This window comes from Pseudochaenichthys georgianus, chromosome 5 (assembly GCF_902827115.2).
Source record: "Pseudochaenichthys georgianus chromosome 5, fPseGeo1.2, whole genome shotgun sequence".
Taxonomy (NCBI): Eukaryota; Metazoa; Chordata; class Actinopteri; order Perciformes; family Channichthyidae; genus Pseudochaenichthys; species Pseudochaenichthys georgianus.
In genome coordinates this window covers 29,750,127-29,773,093 of record NC_047507.1, presented here as the reverse complement: position 1 = coordinate 29,773,093, position 22,967 = coordinate 29,750,127, and the positions used below count along the sequence as shown (strand labels likewise).

General features: G+C 42.7%; 1 protein-coding gene across 1 annotated transcript in view; it reads left to right on the top strand.

Moving 5' to 3' along the window:
- Window positions 1-22,967, top strand: part of LOC117447217 (metabotropic glutamate receptor 4-like) — a 256,739-nt gene that overhangs the window by 21,388 nt on the left and 212,384 nt on the right. Inside the window, exon 2 of the mRNA XM_034083893.1 lies at window positions 15,283-16,327. Coding sequence (XP_033939784.1) covers window positions 15,776-16,327 — 552 coding nt within the window. The 5' untranslated portion in view covers window positions 15,283-15,775. The remainder of the gene's footprint in view (window positions 1-15,282; window positions 16,328-22,967) is intronic.

The window sequence follows — 22,967 nt, the reverse complement described above, 5'->3', positions numbered from 1 at the left end:
TGGGTAATTTGTGATTTCTGGTTTTCCAAAAGATACAATTATTTTGTTTGACCCTCTGTTTGTCAGGATCTACTAACAGCTACTAACTATCTGAAACGTTATGTTAATCTTAACCAGGTGTAAGGGACTGAGAGGCAGAGTAGTGAGAGACATTCCCAATAGGTGGCTCCACCCGCTGCCAATTAACAGTATTGGGAGCAGGTGTGGAGACCTCACACCTGGTGCTAATCACTCCCTCAAGGGAGACAAAAGCACCTAGAGTTGCTCAGTTGTGTGTGGCACATGGAGGGAGCAGGAGACTCCCAGCGTGAGGAAACAGTTTGTAAGCTGGTAAATCGGTTAGCGGCCCGGCTACGTTAGCCTTTCTATCGTTAAAGGTATTTTTTAGTTTAACAGCAATAAAGCCTCTTTTTTTGGATTTGAACACTGCCTCTGTCGTGACTGCTTCACTACCACTTTTCTCTTTATCTGCCCAGTCCTGTTACACAGGGTTGGGTTGACGTCTGAAATCAAATTCCATTTTGTAACAAATTCTAAATGAACGCCTCTTTGCACTGCAATTTCGGCACGAAAGAGAATAGCTGTGAAATTGCTGGTTTTCAATCTAAAATGGTGGTCCTTGATCACTCTGTGAAACGTGTTATTGGCCGATTTTGAGTTCAGACTAAAGTGTCCCAATGTGACTGCTGCTATTAGTACATGGGATTATCACATCTGACAGGCTTCACAATTGATAATCTGACTAAAAATGCAACCAAGATTGACCAATAAGACATCTCTTCGACATTTGTTCAGGCATTTAACATGTAAACGTACATGGGTCTTTAGCAAATATTTGTATCCCCAATAACTGCGAAACCCTTTTCTTATCCAAAAAACGTATCCCAGAAGCACCTGAATGTCTGTGATTTTTATACTTCAATTTCTCAGGATTTTCTGCTGCAATTCCCTTAACCCATTTGAACACATTTAAATTGGCTGTGTTGCTGACACATTTCACCAAAAGGTGTCCAATTCTAAATAGCATTGACTAAGATTCTTATTGCTGTTTCTGCATCAAAGACATTTCAAAAGGTTGCCAGTTGCTTTTTTGTTGCGTGTGTGGGGACTTAAGCTGAGGAAAAGTGCCGCCTACACTACCTAGCTTTGGAAGAAGACCCCGCTCTACCAACATCTGCTGCAGGTCTCACAGGATCTGTGAGCTGTCGACCACTCATCTGCACTGAGTACGTTTGTCTTTGGTTTCACACAAGAGTTGGTAGGATTCAGAGAGCTCTGTTCCTGAAAAGAACAACAATAAATTCAACACTCATTTTCACAATGCAAAAAAAGGTCTAAGTCGAAGAAATAAACCCAGAAGGTGCCTGTAAGGTTCATTTATAGGTTATGGAACAGCTGTTAACACTCACAAGCTTGCAGTATATAATTCAATCAATTATGCATGTAAAAATATTCCACACATGCATGATAAAGTGAAGTCTTTCTGTAGAGCAGCCTATAGAACTAGCAAGAAAATGCTCTGACCTACACACAAAAACAAAAACAAATCATTTGCACACATGTAAGCTTGGCTGTGCAGGTTAAAAAGATATATTTGATTTTAAAATTAAAAAAGTTCAAAGGGATGAAACACTTGTGGGAAGATAATGAATTAGAAGTGATGAATTATTGTTTAAACAATAAGGTTTTATTCCTTGTATACTGTGTATACATAACAACCAAACAAATGGGTTCTCCGTCAACCAAATGAACCAAAACCCTAAAGATTATAATAATAATATGTCTATGTGTATATGAACATTTAAAAGTGTCTTCCTTTCTTAAAAATGGAGCTCAGAATTACCATATTGTGAGGTTTCCATCACAGAGCAATCAAACATGTGGTAATGAATTTACGTTAAAAACGTGTAAATTATCATCCAATTTTACTTTCTATCCTTGACTGAATTGTATCAATGTTTCTTTGAAAACAAGAAATGTTGTACAAATGATAAATATGTTGTACACACACACACACACACACACACACACACACACACACACACACACACACACACACACACACACATTTTGTAGAATATTATCGATCACATGGAATGTCCTTTTATTTTTCTTTCTAAAAATACTTTTCATTTAATTTGTGTTTCTGGACAAACAGCACTCCCTGGAGGAAACGTGCAGTAGCCTACATGCCAGCCGGCAATTACATGAAGTCAGCAACTTTTACTTAGAACATAGCATGGTAGGAACTAACTAAACAGACGTGAATATTTAAGAAATATAAACGTAATTTCTGTAACGTTAATTCAGGTCTGCCCAGCGTTGACCTCATATAATTTAACGTAACGGGAAGTAATTAGAAACACTACTTAAATTAAACATCTCAAGGTTTAGCTAACGTTAGATAACTAGCCGTTAGTTATTTGCTTCTCGAGCTAGCAGGAAGCAAATTATTATACTTGAATACAAGAGGGATTATACTCTCCAAAATTACTAACCATTGACTACAATACAAAGTTTATTTCAAGGGAGCCTTTACTTCTCTAAAACTAGACTTGAGACGACATACGAAGACGAATAGGGGGGAATAGGTGAAACATTTGGCCACTTAGCTAAAATACCTATGGAGTCCCGTAGTTTAAAAGAAAGTAGGCTATACGAAAGATGTGGAGACCATTCAACTCTCTCCCGCCATGAAAGACTGTATTCGTACTCAGTGACGGGCGGTGAGTAAACGCACCCCTCATGTGTCGTTTGTTGACTTTACGGACGGCAAAGCAGCCCGCCGTGGCACCGTCTATAAACTGGGTGGATGTTAATGCTGTTGTTGAGGCTATATTGCCTAATTGTGCGGTTCATATTGTTCTGGCTGTAGTTTGTGTCTCTTTACGGTTAATGTGCTGACCTTGTCAGTGGTTATTAATGAGTACATAGACCCACCATTGGGTCAAGCCACCTGTTTACTGTTTGCATGCTATACCATGGTCTGGTTTGTTACGTTGGATATATCATAGGCTATTATCCTCTGAGATATTAGCTTTGTTTTACTATTTAGGGAATAGAGGAATTGAGGGATAGTGTGTAAGTCATGTATTTATCTGATACATGCATTAGGTATTCGATTAATGTAAGCTGGTAATGTAAGATAATATATACTTTATTGAGGAATACACTTTGCAATAGTGCATACTTTGCAATGTAAAGCCAACAAGGCAATACACTGATACACCAAAGACACAGTAAAACAAATATAATGCACATTCTTTAAGAGATGAAATGAACACGTAAACATGAGGAAAGACATAATAAAAACCATTATGTATAATTCAAAGAAATCAATGCAACAGTGGATTTTTACTTGTAATTTGTGAATGAATGATTTGTGGTTTGTATTTTAGGAAGGCACAGCATGTGATTTACATTTGGGTGTGATATACACATTTTATTTGTATTGTCTTAATCTAATGTGAATATCATATTGGTTTTCTCTTTCCAGCTAAATGTAGGCTAGTACCATCTTACAGTCAGTTTTGGGTGAACGTATTGAATGTATTTAAGCTCTGTGGGACAGCCTCGGCAGGTCACTATTAAAATTAATTGGCAAAGCTCCGGAAAGTTGAGCTCGATTTTGGCATTTTTATCCAACATGCTGACAATTTCCAACTATTTTCTCCGTATTTAATAACACAAACTGTTTAGTGGGAGCCTGTTTCTGTTTATTGTTTTATATTTTGTGATCTGTTTACGATATGTTGACATTTGGAATACAAGTAGCTGTTTGTTAGCCTGTTGCCCATTGTCTCCCCAAACTTCACCCATCATCTTCTCTTCTAGTCCTTTGTTGTAGCCCTTATGTGCTTCAAAAATAAGTAAAAGATGCAGAGAGTTCTCACATAATCAGGCCATTCTGTGTCTTTCAGATACAAACTACTCGGAAGAGGCTTTCTTGATTTTCTCCCTGGATTCACCTGGGACTTAGGCATTTCGTATCAGGTGCAGGAGATTTGAAGTGTATTGTTTGCGAAGGTGGCTGTTACATGTTTTGTTTATTTTCCCCAACAGTGCATGTACAAGGTTTCATAAGAGATTTGAGGTCAAATTGACACCAACACCGCCAATACCTGTTTATGTTGCTGCTGTTTATGAATTGTTCCTACGATCTTGAATAATCTCATGCAGACTTTACCTCCATACTGATTATTCTTTCTTATATGCCCTAGTTTTCCATGTGTTGCAGCTTCCAGAGACTGTTGGAGACACGTCTCTCATGGGTACAGGTTTGATAAGACACACATTCCTTAATCCTGACAGACAGGCAGGTCTAGCTCAACAGATACAGTAAATCAATCAATGTGTCTGAGAAGTAGCAGCCTGCTGTATCGACTTTGACCCCCCCCCCTCCCTTAATACAGACATGTTCTAGGACACGCTTGACATTGATGGCTTGTGACATAGTCTGTCTTTACATTCCAGCTGTGTACATACTAGGCTGTTGTTATAGCTCATATTCTTAAAAAGAAACGTATTTGACCCGCTATATGAAGTATATGCTTTGCATCATTACCATTTAGCGCTTAGAGTCAACAGGAGGCTGGAGATGGTTCACATCATGCCATCTTTTTACTGGACCATTAACCAGCCTCACAGAAGGGGAGCGAGTGAGAGAGGGCCGCCCTTCAGTGCCAGAGGCTTCGAGACACCAGGACGCTTGGATATATCTGAACCTGTAGATTCAAAATTCAAGCCTGTCCTCTGAATCATGTTCAATCCAGGGCCCCAAGGTGTGCATGTGATGATGGGTAGGAATTGAAAGCTTTGTAGGGAGGAGACCTGGTAGTGGTGATGAATACCAAGTAGAGATGTCGCTTCTTCTCCTCAAAAGGAGAGCCTAAACAAGAATAGGAGCCTTCTGTGAATAAAGGATAAGACTGTGTAGACGAAGGCTGGCAACGGAGGAATATGGGGGAGTTTGTTTCATTATTATAGCGAAATGTTAGTCATTGAATAAGTGAAGGAGAAGTCAACATTTTGTAACCCCTCTGACTCCCCCTTAGAGCATCTTCATCCTGTTTAAGCAGCATTAGATTTCTCCCTCCGCTCTTCAACGGCAGAGATTCAAGGCTTGTTCTCACATTTCAGTCCCTTTATCTCCTGCTAGATGCAGCTCAGTGATCTTAGCCCTCCATTAGCCTGCACACAAAGCATCCAGTGCATCGCAACCTAAACAACACAATTGGGATTGGCCTATTTCTTCAGCACTCTCTTTTCCTCAACCTTGTCTTCCAAATGACTTACACTATCTTCAAAACAACGGCATCATATCTGCTGTGTTGGAAAATCACAGCTCTGGCTTTGGTAGTAATATGCCTTGTTTGCATGTCCTAACATTTCGGCCCAGAAGTAGGGCGGCTCTCTTGTGTAGTTGTCATAAAGTTGATATTTTAGGAGATGAATTGCACCCGTGTTTCCTCAGGGTTCTCAGCAAAGGGAAATCAAACCCTCAGCTATTGCATAATATCATCTCTTAGCAAGATTTACCACATATCTGGGTTATAAATAAATCACAGCTGCCAACTACATTTTGCTGTTTTGGTAATTAATGTGCCCCAGAGGCAAACTATTCAAGGTCTACATTCCCATCCCTCTTCCTGTCCAAAAGTGACAAAATACATCAGATGTCATGGGAAAAAGATTGGGATCATTTCAATCATACGTATATGTTTTTTTCAGTAAAAATGCTTTTCCTAGTAGACACCTGGCAGCAGTGCGCAAAATATACTGTATGCATCATACTGGACATGATCCCATCAATCTTTATCTTCCGGTTTTATTACTTCATTTTTGAGGAACTCACATTTATATTTAGTTTTTTAGATTGCATTTCTTATCCTTCTCTCTTCTTGTAAATATACCACCAAAAATAATTATCTGCATACACTATCACTGATGATTCATATGCTTTCCAAAAAGTTTCCAACTTTTCCAACTGGAAGATTTGCTCCCTTTTCTTTATGATTTTGTATTTAAATATAAACCTGGTTTATAGAAAATTAGGAAGTGAATTTTCATGATTTTTACGAGAAAGCTCTGGGGTTTTTGCCTTTGCAGACCATTTACATCTACAGAGCCTATAACACACTACCCAAAAAACCCTTAACAGCATATGACTGAAGCCTGCATATCTAATCCCCATCACCTGTGTTTCACCCCCAAACACATAATAGGGCCCCTTTAAGAATCAACCCTTTTGCAGAAACTAGAGACAATAAACTGTTTTCTGTATTGAATCTCCATTTTGAAAATGTCTTGACATCATAATTAAAAGTTAGATTCAAGTGAGCTAGACATGTTCTGAAATTGATACTGATACAGTGATTATTGTTGCAAGAGAAACACTTTTCCTTTCTGATTTCTGAAAAGTTGATCGAGGAATTACTGTGTAAATTGATTCTGATTTGTTGTATTCTTGCTCTTCTACCTGCTGGTGAAGAATACAAATGTGGCCACATTGAACCAAACAAGTGTTGTAATAAGAGCTTACTGAAATCCTCAGGTGATAGGACAATTTTATAGGAAGCTTTACCTAAAGTGTAATGACTTTATAAAGAACTCTATGACAGTATGCACTGTTACTCTGACAACTGTTTACTCTGGCAATTGTAGTATTATTGTAAGGTATGGTAGGAAACACTTCCCAGTAGGGCTCCACGATATCAGGAACACTTGCAATATGTGACAACACTGTTGAATATTGCGATCACGATATCACTTGCGATATTTAAACAAATACTTAAAATACATTGTTAATGTCTTTCTGCCCTGGATTCATTGCCAACATAACCCCAGACATTAGACTATGCAGCAACTGAAAACATTACAAACATTAATTCCAATCCAACAATATATATATATATATATATAGTTTAAATATTTGAATTTGTTTTTGTGGTTTACACAAAAGGACCTACACACTGGTTTTTCTATGTGCTCAAGTCCAATAACAAAGCAGCATGGTTTTAGCCGCGGCTCAGAGGCTGCCTCCTGTTTCCTCTGGTGGTTTCCGCAAGTGTTCGTCATGACTAATTGGAATTCCCGTTATAAAATGTAATCTTTCTTGAAACAAACATACTTCCTGTAAGGGAAACTTCTGCAGCAATGGAGAGTCAGGACTTAGAGAGACACGGGACGAGCAGGAGTTCTGACGTCAAACACTGGTAGTTTATTACAAGCATCGGCCGGAGAAATTCACATCACAAGTCACACAGTCAAAGGTTCTAACTGCACGGGTGGGTTGCCATGTCAAATCTGATCAGCCTATCTCTTGATAGCGTCTTTGGGTTCAGAAAAGCGCTATATAAAATTAATATATTATTATTATTATTATTATTAGACCTTTTAAACCAGTTTACAGAGAGCTAATCAGCATATTGGGGGAAGGTATACGTGAACACCTGGAGACACTGAATCACTCATCTGACTCTATGGCTCTTGTGACCGAGAGTTGACCGGTCATAAAACTGATAATGTCAGCAATATCTGAGACTTCCCATTCCTTAAGACAGATAACAGACTTAGGCTTTGTCGTAAATGTCAACAGGCCGAAAGGTCAAATATCTTAAGTAAAGACAAAATTAATCCCTAACACTTCCCAATAACAGAAGAGCTGTCTTTTTTATATATTTTTTTTATCACTCGTCTCTCTCCCTTTAGCCTTCACTATGTTCCGCTAACATGGGCTTTACCGGCTCGGCCAATAGCCTGACTTCTATATGAGGGGACGGGACATCTAGAGCACTAAGGCTTCATCTGATTGGTCAAATATATTAACAAGACGAGCATGAATGCTTGGCACATGGTATTGGCTATCATTTATCGCAGTTCGAGCAGTCTTTGCGATGAGTCCATCACAAATGTTGATATCGCGATAACGATGAATTAATTGTGCAGCCCTTCTTCTCAGCTGCAGGCGTGGCTGAGGAGCTGCAGCTTCAAAATAAAACAGTGTTGAAACATTGCAGAGAAGAAACCCCACGTTGAGTTTCTGAGATCTGAGTGAGTGGAGGCTTCTTTCTTTTTTGAGGTCTTACACAAACTGGTATCAGGATCGCTCTTAGTCTCAAATCCACAGTGTGACAGTTAGCAATAAAGACTCTGTTCATCAAGACTTCTTTTCTCCAGTGATGCGTGGAGGCGTATGAAGGCCTTCAGATTTTCTCTGGTGAAATTATGCACATACTGTAGCAGCAATTGTGCAGTGATGGAAATGATTATACTTCTTGATAAATTCCTACAGTATCTTAAGAAAAATATAGACCCATGTAAAATGTCACCAACATTTGCATGATTATGATTCTCACATTGATGATGTATAATTTTAAATTGTTAAACTTCATAGCAGAAACAGATTGATGGACATTTTTATTCCATAGGTGTCATTTCAAGCAACAGCTACTGTAGTTTCTCCAATTTAAAGATTTGCTGCGCTTCATACAGTAGAAATAGCTTTCAGTGATACCTAGTGTTGGAGGATGATGATGTAATGATGATGGATTAAAACTCCTGGGAAAGAATTCTTCCTTATCGACTAATTAGGTTAGATTATATTTACTTTATTGATCCCAATTTGGGAAAGTGTTGTGTCTCAGCAGCATGTAAACAAGTCGTTGAACTAAAAATTAAATGAAAATAACATAGCAGTTAAAAAATATGTCTTTGCCTTAAAAGATCAAGTGGTTTCTTTTTTTTTTTACTTAACCCCTGTCAGCTTTCCAATGGGCTACCGGTGCCTGGTGCTTAGTACACTTTAAAGGTCCCATGGCATGCTTTTCCGGTTATTACCTCTTGTGTGTTATGTAGCTTTTTAAGGATGTAAACGGTCTGCAGAGTCACAAACCCTCAAAGTACACCCTGTAACGAGTACAACTCTAACACAGAAAAGACCTGTCTATGCTGCCCCAGAACGCCTCGTTGGAGATTTTTTGATTATTCCGGGTACCAAGTGACGTAACGACGGCCCAAATGGACCAATCCGTGGAGCTCCTCACACACCAGGATCCCTTGGCGTCACTATCAAACGCAGTCTAGGGGACCTTTAGCGTTGAGCATGGAGCTCCCTGAACATTGGTAATAGACAAGTTGGGATCGCGGAGAAACACTCAGCCGTATCTTTTCTCAGCCGTATCTTTTCTCAGCCGTATCTTTTCTCAGCGGCGATACTCCGCGGATTATCGTCGGCACACTCAGCTTTATCTTTATAGTTTCGCCGTGTCTCGCTGTCTCGCAGACCCCACACAGCAACCAGGAAACTACAGCAGTAATCCAGCTCACACTGTCCGCTCCTCGAGCCTCAAAGGGCGGAGCAGCGAGCCCCGCAACGTCCCGCCAACACGGCACCCAGACCCCACGCAGCATTCTCATCTGTTTGTTCTTACTGGTGTCATTTTCTGGTTGCTAACAAACGCCATTGTAAAACATAAACACTGATGTTCCGCTGTAACGGTGGTTGACTCATCAGAACAGAGTGGTTGAGCTGACCAATCAGAGCACAGTGGGCTCATAGGGAGGGGGGGGGGGGGGGGCAGGAGCTCCAACAAGCCGTTTAGGACAGAGAGTGAATACCTGGTGAATACACATACTATACAGAGATGCTGTATGAGAAACCAATGTGAGTTTGGAACATTGAACATTGTAAATCTATTCTAGTAGACCTCAACAATGGAATTATGATCAGTAGAAATGGCCATGACATGGGACCTTTAAAGTAATGTCCTAAAAAAGGATGTAATTTTCTCTTTGACCAACATATTTTCCTCAAAGCTAAGAAAAACTACCAAAAACAATGCAACACTTGCCACTTTATGTGGTCTTCAGAAAATAAATGCGTGCAGAGAACATATATCTGGGGTTGGAGCCACACGTCAAGTGAATTGATAATGGTCCAGTAATGCCTGTGCCATTGCGAGGTTGTCCACCTCCCTAAATACCACTAGAGCCATTCGATCACCATCTAGCACAAGGAACGGGGAGCTGTGTCAAATGGCAGCTGTTAATCTGCTGAAAGGCGGGAAAACCTCATGCCATGCGGGCCATTAGTGAAGGAAAAGGCGGAACAATTGGCAGCACTCAAGTAAGGCAAGGCAAGTTTATTTATATAGCACCTTTCAACACAAGACAATTCAAGGTGCTTTACAAAAAAAAATGAAAGACATTCTGAAAATGCATTTAAAAACAGTAAAAGATAATAAAATAAACATTAAAAGAAAAAATACATGAATACAAAGTTACAGTGCATTAAGATATGAATAGTTCACACAGAAGTTCCACTTTACTGATGAACACAACGGCTCAGTTTCAATTAAAAGCAGCGACAAAAAGAAAAGTCTTCAGCCTGGATTTAAAAGTAGTCAGAGTTGCAGCGGACCTGCAGGTTTCTGGGAGTTGGTTCCAGATATTTGGAGCATAATAACTGAACGCTGCTTCTCCATGTTTAGTTCTGACTCTGGGGACAGAAAGCTGACCAGTCCCTGAAGACCTGAGAGATCTGGATGGTTCATAGTTTAGCAGGAGGTCAGAAATGTATTTTGGGCCTAAACCATTCAAAGCTTTATAAACCAGCAGCAGTATTTTGAAATCTATTCTTTGACACACAGGAAGCCAGTGTAAAGACTTCAGAGCAGGAGTGATGTGATCCACTTTCTTAGTGTTAGTGAGGACTCGAGCAGCAGCGTTCTGAATCAGCTGCAGCTTTCTAATGGATGTTTTAGTGAGACCTGTGAAGACACCATTGCAGTAGTCCAGTCTACTGAAGATAAAGGCATGGACAAGTTTTTCCAAATCCTGCTGTGACATTAGTCTTTTAATCCTAGATATATTCTTTAGGTGATAGTAGGCTGATTTAGTAACTGTTTTAATGTGACTGTTGAAACTCAGGTCAGAGTCCATGACTACACCTACATTTCTGGCTTTATCTGTTGGTTTGAACATTGCAGACTGAAGCTCAGCGCTAACTTTTATACGTTCTGCCTTGGCTCCAAAAACCAAGTAATACAAAATATGTCTGTATGGTTACTTTGTATTCATGTAATATTCATACAATTGTCAATTCGGTCATTAGAAATACAGAAAAAAATATTTATTTGGTAACACCAATCAATGAATCAGTAGTAATATACTAATCAGTTTCCAAAATAAGTGATCATAACAAGGAGTTACCACTTCAGTTTTGGTTATTGCAAAATCCAAGGCAATTCTGATATGGTTGAAGATAAATATTTGTGTGATAGTCGACGGCAATACCAGTGTTCATTTTGATGGTGTGGTTTTTTTGTAGTTTCTTGCCATTATATGCCAGGGAAACAACAAAAGCATTATTTAAAATAAATAAAAACTAGGCTCACCTGATGCTAATGGAGGCTGAATACAGATTGGCACATAGTACAGTATAACGCCATTTGTGGCAAAAACAAATTAAAGTGACGGTCAAAAACTATACATTGAATGCTTTCAATCAGATCAGTGTCAACATGTTTCAGGCTAGAATAGCTGAGTTAATGTTCTGAATAAGCAGATCAGTGACAGATCGCTCATTTGAGTGTACTAATTGTATTGCAGATTGTAATACAAAGAGCAGCATGAATATTGACAACTATTCTTATATGCATCCTTTTAAGTCTCTTATCACTCAGTTTCTTTCTTTTGCTGGAAAGATAGTGGCAGCCTCTTCTAAGCTCTGCAGTCCTTGTGCACAGCTTAGCCCTGCTCTCTCTATTCGTTTTCCTCCGGGCCGCCTTTCTCCACCGTCCTATTGATCTGCTGTGCAGCATCAACATGCTGGAGTGTCAATTAGAGAGCCCCTCCTGCCCATCTGTGAGAGCACGCGAAAGCACATCTCCTTGGCTCCGGCATCGAGCAGCTGCTCAGGTCTCAAAAGATGAAGAGGGGAATAATCTGCTGAAAATAAATATACATTTGCATTTCAGATATCCTTGTTTGTATTTATAATGTCCCTTTTGCCATACTGATTGGACTGTAAAAGACTTGGACTAGAGCTGCAACATTTCTAACGAGGAAGTGCTATCACATTGTGTGTTTCAAGATGTAGGGGCTGGTCTGGAAAACACATTGTTTTTTCAAGGAGAGCATATCAGTATTACTATTTCAGGTAAAGTGCATTTGGTCTGGTTTAAGTTGATTAAAAGCACTATATATTTCTTAGTGAACAAATATTCTGTTTGTATTACTCTTAACACACTATTTCCCTTCTGTTAAAACACAAAGCTGTCCTTAGACCTCCTCCAAAACATGTTTGCATGTTGCAACACTTTCTTAAATATCAAAAAAGGTCTGTACACTTCAAATATAGTCATGGTGACAGTCAGATGTGTAGGCGAAGCGAGCAAACAAGATGTAAGCAAACGCCCACTGTATGTCTCCTTCTGCACATTCAAATGTTCTTATTTAATAATAATTCAGTCGAGAATACTCATTCAATTAAATCTCCATTATTAAAGTTGCAAAATGGTCACCTTTAATGTGCATAACATTTTTTATAATTGTAAGGTTTTTGGCTTATCAGGATAAAGGTGTTACTGCATATGTTGCTGCTGCTGTAGCTTACGTATACACTCTTATTTGCCTGAAGGTTACTGTATGGCCTTTTGAAATGAATTCATAGTCCATTCAGAAACTTAATACGCCACACCTGAGGAAAGGTTGTTCTCCTGATACAAATCTCAGTCATTCTCGCAGCTCTCTTTGACATTTTGTTGTTGCTTATTTTCCGTGTGTAGGTCTGTGTTGTACATGCTTATTGTGGTATGCCATTACATGAAAATACCATATACACACGCATGTTGTCTTCTTAATGCAGTATCTCAAAAGCAAACTTAAACTGAGGTTGGATACAGTCAATCTTGGAGGATTGTAACATGAGACACAAGTCAAGTCTGAGTTACATGCAGTACAGCTGAGTTCTGGAAATAAGATCTGCAAAGAAACAGTGATAATGTGCAACCAGATTTCACTGAGTATGCTAATACTGCACTTTGTATTCAGTTACTACATCACTACATGTCATGGTGAATAAAGCTCTGAAAGGTGGCCTGCCTTAACACTGATGCTTGATTAAAATGGGATTCATGGGTTTTCAAGAATGATGGTGGTATTTTGAAATGATTTATTCAGAGGCTACAACCAGCCCTCACCTAAAGAACAGATCTTTTAGATAAAAAAAAAGATTTACTTACACCCTGGTCAAAGAGGAAACACTATAACGTATCTGAAAGCAGACAAAACCAGCTGATTAACCCGATAGTGCTCGATGTAATCTTGTGAGGTAGATGTTTTTCCTTCAGTTGCATCTCGAGATACTCTTCCGATTGTCTCGCTATCTTCAGTCTGACGGAGACAGACTCCCCACCAGCTCTTCTTTTGTGCAAACATGAAGTTTGATGACATCTGTCTCGAAAAATGCAGTCTTGCAGAACTGTTTTTCGAACTCTTCAATTTTTTACAGCTAAAGTTTTTTTTCTTTCACCTATACCGAGGTATGCTGGCAGACTCCTACGTGTCTGTGTGATGTTAGATATGCTGGTTCCTATTTGGTGATGGGGGCTAAGATGAGTTGGCTGGTTTTCCAGTTGTCATCTGCTCTGCAGCAGTTAAAGTGAACCTGCAGTGAATCAACTCTGAAAAATTACTTCTCACTCAGTCGGAGATAGTTGGGTGTATTCAAAGGACCTTGTCACTTCCAATACGCTCTCAATGAATCTCAGCCACTGCTGATCCGAGGCTTCAACCCACTCTGCTGGAAACCAATGTCTACAGCTCTATTCTGTTACCGCGTGGAGGGAGATTGTTCCGTCAGAGCCTATTTCTGCTCCGGGAATTAACAGGGTGTAGCTATGTACAAACATGATTGCTGGGAATAGCACATTTTGTGTCTCTATGCATGCATTGTGTGTCTCAGAAAAAGAAAAAAAAAGGGAGGAAATGAGTGTCAAGAGTGTGGACTGTAGATGAGCTAACTAATGAACTGTAGATATCTTAGACATTTAAAATCCCCATTATGCACCTCACCAGCATTTTCCCAACATTTTAATATATATAATCTACATCTCATAACGGACGAAGCGGTGAAAAAATGAAAGCAGATCATTCGTGTAGAATGATCAATCACTTCTTGAAGATATCCCCTTGGGCTCTGGGAAATTATTTGTTAAATTATCACACATGTTTGTTTTATATACAAATTGATCTAATCAGAAAATAATCTGCAGATGAATCAATAATGAAACGAAGTTGCTGCCCTAGTGACGTCCATCTCTCAAGAGATGAAATCTTCATGTCTTCAAGGCATTGAAGTTCTTTTTTCTATATGTGATCAGTAAGTGTAAAATCTGTATATCCTTCCATGGGAAATATTACAGGCATCAGTGATCTGGATGATGGTTCATTGATTTAGAAAATGTGCAGTATCTTCAGTATTCATGTATACCCAGAAGACCATTTGCTTATTGCAGTGATTTATTTTTAAAGGCGGGTATTTTTATTTTTTTTCAACTTTGGATATAAAAGCCATTCTCCATTTGTAATAGCGTTATTATAATTTCTACTTCTTTTCTTAGAACATACCCCCATTGGTTTCGTTTCGCCTTCAAGGCACAGACCTATGCTCAGAGTCTCTGAGGCCCACATAATAATCCCATTAGAATATATGTAATTGATTTTGCCTTTAGTAAGCAGAGATACCTGGGTAATGCTGGAGAGGTCCATTCAGCACAAAGAGATATAATCCTTATCTGTAGTTTATTCAGTCCTTTTGAACTTCCCTTTAAATTCTTAATTTTCCGATGAATTGTCAGGCTTTGAAGAAGTAATGTGGCGGCAATGGTGATACATTTTATAAAAAATTATAGAACACAAAACACCAACCTACTGTAACTACTGATAATGCCAACAGCACTCTTTTTATATCATTGTAACCATAATACTTAGGCAGCAAGGTTGATTGGTGAATATGAAGCGTTGGGATCTGACTCTCAGCCTTGTCAACCTTGAGAGCCTATGGAAACCTTTGAATTTCAAATGGTAGACGTAGGAAGACTATATAAGAGAAAGAAAAGAGTTTCGGGCAGAAATGTCTCTTTATTCCACATAACGCTACACTTAAAAGGTTAAGAAAAAAAGCGGTATTGAAAAGCTCACACCACAACAAATCCCTTTGCCTTTTTTTCAGTTTTCTCTGTGCACTCGCTCACTACTCTTCTCTTTTTCATCTTTCAGGAATTCACTCTGAAGCCTGTGGACCTAAGCAGGCCTGAGGGCTCTGCCATATACCAAATCCCTGCCCAGGGGAACAGGGGAGATTAAAAACTTCTGATTGAGGTGGAGAGGAAAGAGACGGAGCAAGAGCGGAAGGAGAGACGGAGAAAAAAGCTTATCGCTCACCTTTGTTCTTCCTAATGCCCCAAGTGAAAGATCTCCATAGGTAAGTCTGTGAATAACAACAACAGGCAAAGGAGCAGCTGCCGACCACTGTGGTCAGATGATGGAGTGAGGGACTGAAAGAGGGGAAGAGGACTGGATTTTTTTTCAGTTAAATAACCAAGCTCATATTTTGCATTAATTGAATGCCTGGAAGAGAGAAGAGACATGAGACGAAGCCTTTTCTGTGCCAACTGCTTCAAAAGGTATTGCAATTAACCCTCTGGCCGTCGTCAAGTGATACCTGGCTTCTGTTGTTTTCGGATTGCCGTGTTCGGTTGTAGCCGTGTAGATGTGTGCTCGGGCCGCGGCCATGTTTCAACCCCCGGCGTGTGGACCGGATCGGACAAGCCTGACTCTGCCTCTGCTGCTGCTGCTTCTCCTCTACAGCTCTCTAGAAGTCACTCAGGCTGCCAAACCCAAAGGGCCGGGACACACACATTTGAACTCCATCCGCATCGACGGGCACATCTCCTTAGGTGGGCTCTTCCCGGTGCACGCCAGGGGCCACGATGGCAAGCCATGTGGGGAGCTGAAGAAAGAGAAGGGTATACACAGACTGGAGGCCATGCTCTTTGCCCTTGACCGCATCAATAACGACAATAATCTGCTGCCCAACATCACTCTGGGGGCGCGTATCCTGGACACCTGTTCCAGGGACACTCACGCCTTGGAGCAGTCGCTCACCTTCGTGCAGGCGCTCATCGAGAAGGACGGGACAGACGTCAAGTGTGTCGGCGGAGGGGCACCAATCATCACCAAACCTGAGAGGGTGGTGGGCGTCATCGGAGCCTCGTCCAGCTCCGTCTCCATCATGGTGGCTAACATACTGCGCCTGTTCAAGGTAAGACAGCACTGATATTTTCTATCTGAAGGTGTGGACGTGCACTTCCTGGTTTGTATAAAATGCAGCAAAAAGAACACAAGCTGCTGAATACTTTATGTACACTTTCACCTATGATTTGTTGTTTTTGTGTATTGATCCTCTTATATGTGTGTGTGAATAATTACTAATACTAGCAGAAAGAACAACAGCAGTGTTAGAGAACCACATGTGTTAAAGATCTGCTGCCACACAATGGACACTTAGAGAGGAGATACGATTGGTAAATCTCATCACTCTGACGGTTGCCCTGCAGGGGTTGGTTGCTAAGCAGTGAGAGGTATTGCCTGTCACTATACACCCGTGATTAATAGGATACTACTTAAATCCATTTTTACCCCATAGCCTGTCTACCAATGTCTACATCTGCTTACATAGTGGACAAATATCTTCTGTTCATGTACATTTGGCTATTTGATCAATTATTGAACACATATTTTCTATCCAGCCAGCAATAGCAAGCATAGTAGATCTTTCTATTTTATTGAAAAAAATACATGTTTTTGTTCTCATTCATAACACTCCGTTCGATGTCTCACTATGGGATGCGCCTCAACGCGTATGCAAACAGAAGCATCAATCTCATTACGCCAATCCTGATTGGCTGGTGATCTTGACGTCAACGTCAGGGAATCCACCCACCCTTTAAGTAGCTTGCGCTACAACGCAGCGTCATTCAAACACCTCTTCTCGCCAGTAGCGTGGGGTGGGGAAAAATGTAGGGGAAGCCAATGTTTTTGGGTCGGGGGGGTGGTCAATAACGTAACCAGATGAGTGATTACAGCGCCCGGTAACATTTTACACACATTTGTATCATACAGATGCAGGACTTGTACACGCCTGTTATCTAAGCGACAGGTCCGCACGCACTCTCCAGCTGAAACTCTCTCGTCTTATTAATTTAAGCATTTTCTTATTAATTTATGCCAACCTCCCCCCACCAATGCAATACCAGCCGCTCAATGCGCAGTGCAGATTCGGTAATTAATAAATAAGAAGCATTCATTCACAAACTAAATCAGGAGACCTTTAAAGTTGTACGTTCACATCAAAGTATCAGTATGCGTTGTGTTGATAATGGACGAGACCCGCCGAGTCAGCGTAAAGTTGAGACGATCTCTGTTTAATGTCTGAATCTGATAACAGATAAAATGATCAGTTTTACATACATTTCCCTCAGTGACTCCTCTCACTGGAACGTTTACAAAAAGGGAAGAGGAAACGTGAGGGACACAATATATACAAAAAGTAAAATCACAAAGAAAGGAAATGAAATTCCTCACAACAATAAACTCCTGAGCACAGCTCTCCGACCTTGCCAGGTATTTAACATTCAATAAAATGAAGAACACAGAATGAAATAATATAAAACACAGAATGTGTGTGATTATACAAGATTAAATTAAATAAACCCCACTGCATATTTACATCTGTTACACTAACACACACGGCAAGTGCAGCAACAGTCCTCGTCTCTGTAATTAGTTCAGTCCGTAGTCCAAAAGTAACACACAAATATAAACAATCTCATCTATTCAGGTGATCGGGCCCGATATGGCATGCTATCTGCGGTGCTGATTTTCGGATAGCAGCACCCTGTGCTAATTAAACTTCAATCAGGAGAGACGTGATGTATGAGTACATGTTTATTTATCGGGACACATGATATGCGGGAATAGTGATTGACGTATTACAACAAGTAACTGTAATGATGTTTTGGCGACTAGGCCCCGGGTTTGCAGGATGATCATTCAGGAGGGAAAGAATCGCTCTGATGAACCCCCCGGGGTCTAGACACTGGTGGTGGTGATAGTAGTTCAGTCCGATCTGAAGGGAGAAGGTTTAGCTTGGCCCTGTATTTAGGAGACAGGAGGCGAAGGGGTGGAGGAGGGTTTGCGTTGACACCTGAAATGACAACTGACAGGAAGGGGAGAGCAGATTTAAAGAGGTTAGCAGGTGCGATGATTGGCTAGCCGGGGCGTAATGCCCCTGATCACTTATTGAAATAACGTGTGACACCCGATGCTGTTGTCTTCCTGATTGAACTTACACTGAGCTACATTTCAATCAGGAGAGACGTGATGTATGAGTACATGTTTATTTATCGGGACACATGATATGCGGGAATAGTGATTGACGTATTACAACAAGTAACTGTAATGATGTTTTGGCGACTAGGCCCCGGGTTTGCAGGATGATCATTCAGGAGGGAAAGAATCGCTCTGATGAACCCCCAAAAGAAGTGAAGTATGAAGTACGGAGCTGTGAGCAATCCTTACCTTGCGGCTGGCTGCGGAGATCTATGGATGAAAAGGAGATTAACATGGGGACATGATGAGCGCCGGAATCGCTTCCGGGCTGCGGGGTTAGTCATGTGCGGGACCACTGCCCGAAACCTGCACGCAGGTTTACCATGACGCAGACCCACTGGCCGCAACCTGCGCCCGCAGGGTTAAACCTAAGCGCGGACCCACTGGCCGCAACCTGCGCCCGCAGGGTTAAACCTAAGCGCGGACCTGTGTCCGCAACCTGCGCCCGCAGGGTTAAACCTAAGCGCGGACCTGTGTCCGCAAACCTGCGCCCGCAGGGTTAAACCTAAGCGCGGACCTGTGTCCGCAACCTGCGCCCGCAGGGTTAAACCTAAGCGCGGACCTGTGTCCGCAACCTGCGCCCGCAGGGTTAAACCTAAGCGCGGACCTGTGTCCGCAACCTGCGCCCGCAGGGTTAAACCTAACCGCGGACCTGAGTTGGCAACTTGACTCGGACCCACGTTCGCGACCTGCACTTGCGGGATTAGCATACGCAGATCCGGAGTCATAGCCTGACAGATCCGGAACCGTAGACACGTATACATGCTGACATGTTACCACCACCAGTTATAGGTATATTTACCATCTTTTAGTGTTTGAGGGACCTTTGGATAGCCAGCACGGCACTGATGTCCGGGCGGATGTAGGATGTGAAGGCAGAGGAGGACCATCGTCCGAGTTGTTGCAGGGATGAGGATGAGACGCCTTGATTAGCAGTGGAGGTAGCTGCGCCTATCCTGAACGAATGCCCCGAGAATAATTGGGGCGATAAGCCGGATCTAATGAGAACTTGCTTAAGGTAATGATTGAACTGGTGTTGAGTTAAGGGAAAATCCCCTGAAATAAGAAATAGTGGTGAGAGAGGATTAATGGAAGGTCTAAGACGCAGGAATTTGATCATGGATCCATAAGGGCAGAACGGGGAATCGTTGCGAGCTGCGATGACGGAGCAAGCGCCTCCGCATTTTGAGTGTTTAATGTTTAAACTAAAATGGCTAGCGTGGAAGGATAGGTCGTTAAGGCAGACGTCTTGATTGGGATTGAATGATCGTGAAGCTGTGGTAAATTCGCCTGGTCTAAGAAAAGCATAAAATGCCAGCAGAAATACGGCGTCGAGTAGGGCGTCGATGTAGGGAGAAAATAATCCTTCTCTAAGTTTGGAGAGCATAAGGCGCAGAGTGGAGAGTGTAATGGGTCGTCTATGGTCTAACGCTGGGGGAAACGTTTTTAGAAGACCTCTAAGTATGAGTTTAACGGATAGGTTAGCAAGCAAGCTGGGGAAGCTGGGATCGAAGCAGCGAACGTTAAATTGTACTCCTGCTAAGAGGCCCCGGATGTATTGGGGTTTGAGGTGGCGATCAGTGGCGCAGTAGCACATGAAGGCGCACACGGTGGGGATGAGAACGGGTCTAAGTGAGATGCCTACGGAAAAACAAAAGAACGCAAACGTTCTCCATGCAAAGTCGTACGTTCTGAGGGTGGAAGTGGCTAAGCCTTTCCTCATAAAATATCTGGCCGACTCTAGGTGCCTAGCTAAGGGGCTCTTGTTTAATGTAGAGAGAGGAGATGCAGAGGAGGAATCCCAACGGGTTGCGGGCTGGCTTCCGGGCAGAGGTTCCGGAAGGTCTGAAATTGAAAGCGAGAGAGGGAATCAGCCACTATATTGAGGTGGCCGGGGACGTGACGAGCTGAGATGAGGAAGTTGTGAGTGAGGGAGGACCACGTGATGCTTCTCATGAACGGCATGATGTCACTACAAGAGGAGCGACCTTTATTGATGATCCAGACCACTGACTGGTTGTCGCAGAGGACCGAGATGCGTTTCCGTAGCCAGAGGTGGCCCCACACGTGGCAGGCAACAGCAATCGGATAGATCTCGTGCAGGGCGGAGGATGAGGCATGATTGGGAAATGAGGGAGGCCACGGGCCCGCGAACCACTCTCCCTGAAAGAAACCCCCAAAACCCACGGATGGGGCAGCGTCCGTGAAAAACCTCATGGAATCAGAGGAGTACACGAGGTCGTCGTAAAAGAAGGTGATGCCATTCCAGTGGGCGAGCAGGAGAGACCAGAAGCATAGGTCTGAGCGGCAGCCTTCGTCTAGAAACACGCGGTCGTGGAGGTTTGTTACAGCCGACGCTGCGTCCAGGAGGCGGGAGATGAATGAGCGCCCCTGGGGGATGACGCGCATGGCAAAGTTGAGGTGCCCGAGGAGGGAGAGCAGCTGCTGTTTGGTGATGACTTGTTGCTCGCAATAGGATTTAGTGATGTCGCGTATGCGCTGCAGTTTGGCGATGGGGAGAGATGCTTTCATGTCTATAGTGTCGAGTGTGATGCCTAAAAACTCCAAGCTAGTGTCGGGTCCTATGGTTTTCTCTCCGGACAGGGGGACGCCTAGCTCCTGAAAGCAGCATTTGAGTTTCGCCAGGGAAGCGCCTGAGTTATCCCGAGGGGGATCTATGAGGAGAAAATCGTCCAGCAAGTGGAGAACGGAGGGAATCCTGACATTATTCAGCAGAATCCAGCAGAGAGCTTCGGAAAAGGAATTAAAAATACAGGGGCTACTTCTGCACCCGAAAGTCAAGCGAACTGCAAAGTAGAATTTAGCTTCCCACTTAATACCGAACATGTTCCACTGGGATGGATGGATGGGAATGATCTTGAATGCGTCAGTAATATCTGCCTTGGAGAGCCAGGCTCCTTGCCCCGCAAACTTAATTAGTTTGATTGCGTTATCGACTGAGGCATAATGAAGGGAGAATGGCTCTGGAGGAATAAGGCTGTTAATACTGCAAAACGGGCCGGAGCGGGGTGCGGACAGATCGAAAATCAGCCTTTTTTTCTCAGAGTATTTACTCGTGGCTATTCCTATTGGGCTTGTCCGGAACACTGAGAACGGGGGTGAGTGAAACGGACCGATAAGGTATCCTTTGTTGAGTTCTTTCTCGATAAGCTGGGAGACTATGGTGGGTTCTTTAAATGCTGATTGCAGATTTTTTGAAACAAGGGACACGGAGGGAGGAGAAATAACCTCGACCCTGAACCCTTGAGAGAGCCCTGACAGAAGATATTCTACGAACACGGGATCTGGGTGAGTAGAAAGCGCTGCTGCTAAATGTGGGATGTTGATGGGGGTGGAAAGGTGATGTTTCAGGAGTTTTTTCCCCCACGTGGTTTCTGCTGCGGGAACTTCACGTGCCCGCGCCTGGGGCAAACTGACTTCGGGTGAGCCTCCCTGCAGGTACTGCAGATATGGAGATAAGAACAATAAGCAAAGGTGCAGATATTTTCGTTGAACTTATAACAGATCCTGTCGTCTGCCCTAATCTGCGCCTCTTGCCTATTCTGCACCTGGTTTTTTTTGTTTATTATTCCCCGACTGTGACGCAGGAAAAGCTCTGAACCCGGAGAAAGGCACTGATGGGCAGAAGGGGGAGGTGTGGCCCTGCGTCCCGCAGCTGATGCACGAAACAACTTGTTGCCCGCCAGTCGCCATCACGAGCAGCTCGGTGTCCAGCACGGACCAGTCCAGGCGAACGTTGCAGTGGGCTAAGTGAAGCGCTGCTTTGCTAGAAAAGCTCTTGTGATAGGAGTAGAACGTGGATTTCCCGAATTTGAGATAAAGATCGCCGATGAGGCCCAGATAAGCGTCTAACTCAACTCTTCTTTCCGGGTAAACGGAACACAGGACATCGCGGAAGATGCCGAAAGCAACCAGAAATTGTCCTATGTTGAGGTCTCTGAGGAGCCGAGGATCTGCGGACTTAAAAACGGCAGTGATGCTTCCTCCCGTGGCGATTGACTTGTCGCACTCCGGGGAAGGCAAGATGAGGGTGACTAAATTTATGTCTTTCCCTTCGAGGATTTTCGCTCTCAGCCGGGAGGAAATGTGAGCGCTCTGGGGAATATGAGGCCTACCTGAGTGAGGCGCTGGGAGTGCTGAAGCCAGGGAGTGAGGGGGAGCTATGATTTGTGGAGGGAAACCCCCGAGACCTGGCATAAATCCTGTTGGCAGCGAAGCGGGGACCGAGGCCCAGTTCGCAGAAGAGGTTGAAGCTCCGATGGGGCCTTTATCCATGGCCTGCAGGCGAGCGTCAATTAGCAGCATAGAGCTAGCCAACGATTGCAGGGAGTTTGCTATGCTATCCGTTAGTGGCTGATTACCGGGGCTCCCGGGCTGGGCGACGCTTGGGTGAGCCTGTGGAAAGGTGGACCTTTTAGATGGACCGGCTCTAGAGGGACTTGACTTTTTTTTCCTTTTCCCCCCGCGGCTCCGCCCGCGTCCTCGCTCCG